Genomic DNA, 8,691 nt, shown 5'->3' with positions numbered 1-8,691 from the left:
CCAGGGCAGGCCATGGTAGAGTTAGGCTGTGTAGCACCCATGCAGAGCACTTGTGGCAAAGTGGGAGCTGAGACTGGGTTCTGTGGTGCAGAGGAGGCCCCATGCAGGAAAGATGAGGTTAAACAGCAACTTTGCAGGGGGGGTGTCTATCTTGGTTTGGAACGGGAGGCTTCTGGCTTTGAAGGGGCAAGGGATGGGTTGACACAACTTCTCTGGGCAACCTGTTCTATTGACCACCACCCCCAAAGGAAAGAATGTATTCCTTATACCTAATTTTAAAGCACCCTCTTTTAGGCCCCCTTTAGGTACTGGAAGGCTGCTATAGGGTCTCTCCAGGCTGAATAGAACTAGCTTTCTCAGCCAGTCTTCATGGAAAAGGTGCCCCAGCCTCTCTATCTTGTTTTTGGCCTCTTCTAGACTTTTTCTAATACTTCCATGTCCTTCTACAGTTTGGGGCCCCAGAACTGAATGCAGTAGTGAAAAGCAGAGCTGAGGGAGAGAATGACCTCTCTCAACCTTTGGGCCAAACTTGATTGATTCCACCCAGAATACAGTTGGCTTTCTGGGCTGCAAACTCACATTGCCGGCACAGGTTGAGCTTCTCATCCACCAACACTCCAGGTCCTTCTCCTCAAAGCTGCTCTCTATCCATTCTCCACCCAGCTGGTATTTGTGCTTGGGATTGCCCCAATCCATCTGCAGAACCTTGCACTTGGCCTTTGTGAACCTCGTGAGGTTCCCACAGGAATATCTCTCAAGCCTGTCCAGGTCCATCTACACATCATCCCTTCCCTCCAGTGTATTGACTGCACCACCCAGATTGGTGTCATCAGCATACTCGCTGAGACTGCACTCAGTCATACTGTCCATGTCACTGACAAAGTGTTAAACAGTGCTGGCCCCAATACTGACCCCTGAGGAACACCACTCTTTACTGACCTCCACTTGGACATTGAGCTTGGTCTCTCCAGCTCCTTGAGGGTGACCATCTAGCCAATTCCTTACCCACCAGGTGATCCATCCATCACATCCATGTCTCTCCAATTGAGAGACAAGGCTATCGCGTGGGACAGTGTCAAATGATTTGCACAAGTCAAAGTTCATGACGTGAGTTGCTCTTCCTCTCTCCACCAATGCTGTAAGCCCATCGTAGAAGGCCACCAGGTTTGTCAGGCACAATCTGCCCTGTGTGAAGCCATGTTGGCTGTCACCAACAGCCACCAGTTTGCTGTCACCACCAGTCCAAAAGGCAGAGTAGCATGATATGTCAGAGAGAGGCATTTGCAATGAACCTGTGCAAGGAGGATGATAAAAATCTCATGGGAACACTGGGGGTAATTACTGGAGTTCTACACAGAGAAATGTCAAGGCTCTGTGAGGTACCCATATCTGAGCTGGCCTCGTGCCCTGTTCATCCACACTGGGCTGCACAGAGACACTAGTCCCTGCCTTAAACAAATACAGGCAGTGCACTGCAGCACTTGCAGGGTCCCTCTGGCTCCTGCAGCCACTGCCAGAGGCTAGGAGGCACCTCAGCCCTGTGGTGGGTGTATCGCCTTGTTCTGTCCTCCTCTGAGATGCCCCAAAGCATGAGGAATGGGCACAGGGATCTTGGCGGTTCAAGGAAACACATTGCAGAGCTGCATTCAGGTCTTACACTTTGGACTAGATGGTCTCTGAAGGTGCCTTCCACCTGGACTGTTCTTTGCTATTCAGGCAGATGCCCCATGGTTGTTACTCTCAGGATGAAGGGACCTAAAGACACTCTGCCCCACTGGCCTTCATGACACCCCTAGGGATAGCTGATGGCCTTTGTGCTCGCTCTTGTTCCTCTCTCCATGTGTGTACGATGTGCCTGCAGGTAGCAGCAGCTGCAAAGGGTTTCTGTTCCTGTGTGTCTCCTGCACCTGGACAGGCCCTGCTCTTCTCCCAGCACATCTTATGTCCCAGGGAGACTTTGGGACTCTCGTTGAGCATATTCCGATGTGACAGCAACTTTGAAAGATGACGTGAGCCTTCAGGCACGGCCCTTTTAGGAGGGAAATTCTGTTCTGGAGGCCAGCCGTGTCACTTTAGTGCCCACTGCCTGTCCCTGCCTGTGGGACAGGCAGCAGCACTGCATGGCCACACAGCAGCACTGGCACCAAGCTACAGGAGCAGCCAGGCCTTACTCCGCCAGCAGGACTCAGGAGGAGAGGGTGGCAGTGGCAGGAGAGCAGCTCTGCATGGACCCAGCACTGGTGCTCTCGGGTTTGAATGCTGGGCCACGACTCTTTTCCCCTCCACCTCTGAACACAGGCACTGACTCTGCAGCCACAGAAAACGTCTCAGAGGAAGGATATAAGACAAAAAGTCACTTTAATTCGTTTAAATACTCAGCAAAATGAAGAATTATATTTCTTTGTGGAAAATATTTGATAAAATAAAATTGAGGAAAAAAAAAACAGAACACCAATAACAACTCAAGAACATAAGACCCACTGGCTTCGCCTATCATGAATAACATTACAAGTGATTTACAGAAGAAGGTGGGCAATATACTGCTCAAGAAAACCACCCAGTCATCACTTTCCACATGGCAACCTTGATCTCCTTGTTCCTCATGCTGTAGATGAAGGGGTTCACTACTGGAGGCACCACCAAGTACAGAAATGCCAGAACAACATCCAGGGAAGGGGAGAAAATTGATGGGGGCTTCAGGTGGGCAAAGATAACTGTGCTGAGAAAGAGGGAGACCACAGCCAGGTGAGGGAGGCATGTGGAAAAGGCTTTGTGCCGTCCCTGCTGTGAGGGGATCCTCAGCACAGCCCTGAAGATCTGCATATAGGACAGAGCAATGAAAACAAAACACCCCAACAATAGAAAAGCAGTAACTGTAGTCAGTTGAACTTCCCTTATGTACAAGTCTGAGCAAGAGAGCTTGAGGATTTGGGGGATTTCACAGAAGAACTGGCTGAGAGAATTGCCACAGCAGAGAGGCAGTGAAAATATATTGGCAATGTGCAGCACAGCTTGGAGGAAGCCACGGCCCCAGGCAGCTGCTGCCATCTGGGCACAAGCTCTACTGCCCAGGAGGCTCCCGTAGTGCAGGGGCTGGCAGATGGCAATGTAGCAGTCGTAGGCCATGACAGTGAGAAGAGAAAGTTCTGCTAAATTCAAAAAGATTATAAGAAAGAGCTGTGCAACACATCCTGAATAGGGAATGGCCTTGGTGTCCCAGAGCAAATTCGTCATGGCTTTGGGCAGAGTGGTGGAGATGCAGCCCAAGTCGTTGAGGGCAAGGTTGAGGAGGAAGAAGTACATGGGGGTGTGGAGGCGGTGGTCGCAGGCTATGGCAGTGAGGATGAGGCCGTTGCCCAGGAGGGCAGTCAGGTAGATGCCCAGGAAGAGTCCGAAGTGTAGGAGCTGCAGCTCCCGCGTTTCTGTGAATGCCAGGATGAGGAACTCGGTGATGGAGCTGCTGTTACATATTTATTGCCCCCGAGCAAGGTAGTCTGTCCAAAAGAAGAAGTGACATTGTAAAATTTAAGGACTTCTCTGACCAAAATACTTTGTACGTCTCATAGAACAGTCACACACAACACATTCTTTCCCATTCCTTTCACAGGAAGAGCTTTCTGCAGCTGCTTGGCTTACCTCTGCTTGGTGCTCTGAGGGTGCCACAAGAAGCAGGGGGCTGTGCTGTGGGCTCTGCAGAAGTCAGTCCTAGTCTTCAGCAACAGGTAAAAGGGAACCCTAAGTGATCTGAGAAGTCCATTGGGCAAGGACATGTCCCTGTCTGCAGGAATGGAGAAGGTCAAATTACTCCGTAAAAAACAACAAAGGTAGGTAGGTAGCAGAGGCCCTGCTGCCAGACACAGCCTCTGGGGTACAGCAGGGACCCTGCTCTGCACCACAGCCCTGGCCACCCCTGCCTGCATCCCTGGCTGCACAGCCTGCAGCCAGCCCCAAGAGGAGGGAGCCCTCAGGCCCTGCACGCTGACCCTGCAGCACACAAGCCCTGCATGCCCTTCAGCTCCAACACCAAGCGTCCTCCTGACAGCTCCCATCAGCTGAGGGCTGGGCCAGCTCCAGGAGAGCCTGGCAGGGTGCGCAGCAGCATTGCCCTGCACCCAGAGACTTACCATGGGGAGGTGGCTGGCAAGATTTCTCCCTCTGCCAGCTCTCCCCTGCCTTCCTATTCCAGGCTGCCCTGAACCTCTCTCCCCCTTCTCTCCTCTCCCCATGTCAGCTGCAGGCAATGCCACCAGCAATGCTGTGCCTGGCAGAGGAGCTTTATCTGGGTGGCTGAAGCACCTTCTCAAGTAGTCCAAGTCTGATGCAAACTCCAAAGCCTCTCACAGTGTTAACGGTCCCACTGAGGGACATTACTGTCAAGGCCTCCCCATGGACTTGTTAGAACAGAAAAGGGCAGGCAGTGATGACAGGGAGACCAAGGCCCAGGAAAGGGGGCCCTGATGCTGAGGAAACTTTGATGTGTCCCATGAAGTCCAACAGTCGGGCCCTAACCCCAGCCTCTGGGAAGGGAGATGCTGTCCCTCCAGCTGGGTTCAGGGCTCTTCCTGGGTCAGTGCACAGTGGGTAAGGGCAGTGCCAAGTACAAGGCTACAGGAGGACATCTCCCAGGCTCCTGGAGGGGGATGAGGAGGCATTGAGGCCCTGTTGCTGTAAGGATGAGGTGTCTCATCATAGGCATCACTGACAGACAAGTGCCAGAGCCCAGCAGACAAAGCTGTTGGCTCCATCAGCAGCTCTCATCTTGCAAAAGATCCCTGACAATAACCACCACAGGCATTTAATAACCAGCACTACGCTGTTCTATGTCTCGAGCTGTGTCCCTGCAGGACTTAGAGATCCACTTCCCTTCCCCACATTGCTCTCACCTGAGCACCTCCCTGCCTTGACTGATGTCTCTCCATCTGCCCTCAGTAATCCATGAAACACAAAGCCAGGGGCTGATTCGGACATCCCTAGAGAGGGAGGGGGGAGGGTGAGAGATCTTCTATAATGATTTTGTAGAGGTAGAGGCTTTAGGTAATGTTGATGCTGCTTTAACACTGAATTAAAACATTGATGTAAGGCCATTAGCCAATTTTAAAGAGTAACCAATTTTAAAGAGTATCCAATTTTAAAGAGTTTTAAAGAGTAATCCCTAAACCTAAATGCTACTCCAACATCCTGACAGGAATCCCCTATTCTAATGCTTGAACTCAAAGTATTCCATGAAGCACAACTCAGCCCATAGTCCTTTGCCCTTTCCTTTACTCTTGTGCTCACCCTAATCCCTGCCTTCAATACTAGCATTAACATGCTCTATTATATCTAGACTTCTAGGCAGATGTAAAACAAAAAACTATTCCACAAAGCTTGCCCATAACCTAACCACACACCTGACACCCTAAGCAGAACAGCCCATCTGCTAAATTTCTAATCCAGAAAAGTGAGCCCTAGTCTCTAAGGGACTAGAGAGGTCAGCTCTGCCTCAGGATCTCCTGCCCCAGCAGGAGGAATGTGACTGTGGTAGGGACTGTGAGGTCACTTCTGTCTGTAGCTGGCAGGTCACCCTTGCCTTCTCCCTGGAATCTGTACTTATGGGCTGACATCTGCCAGTGGCCCTGCTAGGCCAGCAGAAGCCACCTGGCTGGCATGCTGACTGTGGGATGCCCTCTGCCTCCATACCCAGGAGGACCCAGAAAGAAAGAAGGCCCCAAAATGGGTTGTCCTGTCCCTTCTGCTTAAATCCATGACTGGCCAGCAGGAGGCACAAGGCTTGGCTGTGTGTAGCCAAGAAGCTGCAAGAGCAGCAGCCAGCCCATGGCTTTAAAAATGCTGGTGAGGTGACTTCTGTCTTGTTGATTGCTGCACCCATGGGCTGAGGCCAACTGCATGAAGTTTAACAAGGCTGTGAGGAATGTTTTAACAATTCGTGTCCATAAAGAACAATTCTGTTTGAAATGTTTGAATCCTGTCTGCCTCTGGGCCCTGCACTGGCAATTCAATGCTTGAACCGCAGCTGCAGTGTATCCCAGTCTCCCCCTCATTCCTCATTCTAGCCAATTTATCACTTCTTAAATTTATGAACCTGTTTGCTTTTGTTATTCTGGACTTCTATTTCTAACACTGCTATAGATGTGTCTGTGAATGGCTGGGGAAGAATGTTTTAATTACCCGTGTGTCTGGGAGTTTCAGAACAACTGATAACAACTAGTGACTGTTATGGGATACTATGTGGATCTTTGGTATCTGGTTAGGGGGGGGCCGAGAAAGAAGCTGAAAGGCGGCTGGGAGACAAGATTTGAAGAAGGTGTTTTGAAGAAGGTGTTCCGTAAACTTGGGATGGTGCCCAGTAAGTACAAAGGGGAAGAGGAAGACTGCGAGCCTTCAGCATGGAAGACCCCTAGAGACCCCCAGAAGAGACCTCAGAGGAGACTGCACATGCTCCAGTAGGAGGGACTGCACCCCGGAAGCTAATTTTAATAATCTATTTTTTTTAGAAGTAGTAATGAATATGTATTAGTCTAGGAGCATAAAAATCAGTTGCTTGATGTAATTGGTGTGCATCCTGGTGGAGCGGAGACTCCTGGTGCACCCAGCGCTGTTTGCTTACCTCTATTCCTTTATATCCTTTAATAAATCCTATTTTTCATTTAATTCTAATTTGAATCCTGAGCCATTTATAACAAGGCCAAGTGCTGGGTCCTGCACTTGGGGCACAACAACCCCATGCAATGCTGCGGGAAGGATGGCTGGACAGCTGCCCAGGGGAAAAGGACCTGGGGATATTGGTGGATAGTCGGCTGAATATGAGCCAGCAGTGTGCTCAGGTGGCCAAGAAGGCCTGGCTTGTACCAACAGCTCAATCTGGCTACTGCCATTAAAGACAACAAAAAATCTTTTTACAAATACATCAACGCAAAACAGAAGACTAAGGAGAATCTGCATCCTTTACTGGATGCACGGTGAAACCTTGTTACAAAAGATAAGGTAATGGTGGAGGTGCTTAATGCCTTCTTTACCTCAGTCTTTAACGGCAATACTGGTTGTTCTCTGGATACCCAGTACCCTGAGCTGGTGGAAGGGGATGAGGAGCAGAATGTGGCCCTCACTATCTACGAGGAAATGGTGAGCAACCTGCTACAGCACTTAGATGTACGCAAGTCGATGGGACCAGATGGGATCAACCTGAGGGTACTGAGGCAACTGGCGGAAGAGCTGGTGAATACGCTTTCCATAATTTGTGAACAGTCCTGGCTATCGGGGGAGGTCCCAGCTGACTGGCGGCTAGCAAACGTGACGCCCATCTACAAGAAGGGCCGGAGGGCAGACCTGGGGAACTATAGGCCTGTCAGTTTGACCTCAGTGCCAGGGAAGCTCATGGAGCAGATTATCTTGAATGTCAACATGCGGCACTTGCAGGGCAAGCAGGCGATCAGGCCCAGTTAGCATGGGTTTATGAAAGACAGGTCCTGCTTAACAAACTTGACCTCCTTCTATGACAAAGTGACGCACTTGGTGGATGAGGGAAAGGCTGTGAATGTGGTCTACCTTGACTTCAGCAAGGCTTTTGACACCGTCTCCCACAGCATTCTCCTCAAGAAACTGGCTGCTCATGGCTTGGACTGGCGTACACTTCGTTGGGTTAGAAACTAGCTGGATAGCCGGGCCCAAAGAGTCGTGGTGAATGGAGTCAAATCCGGTTGGAGGCAGGTCACTAGTGGCATTCCCCAGGGCTCGGTGCTGGGGCTGGTCCTCTTTAATATCTTCATCGATGATCTGGACGAGGGCATTGAGTGCACCCTCAGTAAGTTTGCAGACGACACCAAGTTAGGTGCGTGTGTCGATCTGCTCAAGGGTAGGACGGCTTTGCAGGAGGATCTGGATAGGCTGCACCAATGGGCTGAGGTCAACTGTATGAAATTCAACAAGGCCAAGTGTTGGGTCCTGCACCTGGGGCACAATAACCCCAAGCAGAGCTACAGACTGTGAGAGGATTGGTTGGAAAGCTGCCTGGTGGAGAAAGACCTGGGAGTGATGGTTGATAGTCGGCTGAATATGAGCCAGCAGTGTGCTCAGGTGGCCAAGAAGGCCAACGGCATCCTGGCTTGCATAGGAAGCAGTGTGACCAGCAGGGCTAGGGAGGTGATTGTCCCCCTGTACTCAGCTCTGGTGAGGCCGCACCTCGAGTACTGTGTTCAGTTTTGGGCCCCTCGCTACAAGAAGGACATCGAGGTGCTTGAGCGAGTCCAGAGAAGGGTGACGAAGCTGGTGAGGGGTCTGGAGAACAAGTCCTACGAGGAGCAGCTGAGGGAGCTGGGCTTATTCAGCCTGGAAAAGAGGAGGCTCAGGGGCGACCTTATTGTTCTCTACAGGTACCTTAAAAGAGGCTGTAGCAAGGTGGGGGTTGGTCTGTTCTCCCACGTGCCTGGTGACAGGATGAGGGGGAATGGGCTAAAGTTGCGCCAGGGGAGTTTTAGGTTGGATGTTAGGAAGAACTTCTTTACCGAAAGGGTTGTTAGACATTGGAACAGGCTGCCCAAGGAAGTGGTGGAGTCACCATCCCTGGAAGTCTTCAAAAGACGTTTAGATGTAGAGCTTAGGGATATGGTTTAGTGGGGACTGTTAGCGTTAGGTCAGAGGTTGGACTCGATGATCTTGAGGTCTCTTCCAACATAGAAATTCTGTGATTCTGTG

General features: G+C 50.8%; 1 protein-coding gene across 1 annotated transcript; it reads right to left on the bottom strand.

The window, feature by feature from the left end:
* Positions 1-2,544: 2,544 nt before the first annotated feature.
* LOC116500341 (olfactory receptor 14C36-like) lies at positions 2,545-3,303 on the bottom strand. Its single transcript, XM_032205262.1, has one exon. The coding sequence runs from the start codon at positions 3,301-3,303 to the stop codon at positions 2,545-2,547; it is 759 nt and encodes a 252-aa protein (XP_032061153.1).
* Positions 3,304-8,691: the final 5,388 nt, after the last annotated feature.

The sequence above is a fragment of the Aythya fuligula genome, chromosome 34, assembly GCF_009819795.1.
Source record: "Aythya fuligula isolate bAytFul2 chromosome 34, bAytFul2.pri, whole genome shotgun sequence".
NCBI classification, from domain to species: Eukaryota; Metazoa; Chordata; class Aves; order Anseriformes; family Anatidae; genus Aythya; species Aythya fuligula.
This window is presented reverse-complemented; position numbering and strand designations above follow the sequence as displayed.

What these genes read in the sequence shown, in the direction of transcription:
- LOC116500341 (XM_032205262.1), bottom strand. Translation starts at nt 3,303, where the DNA reads ATGTACTTCTTCCTCCTCAACCTTGCCCTCAACGACTTGGGCTGCATC.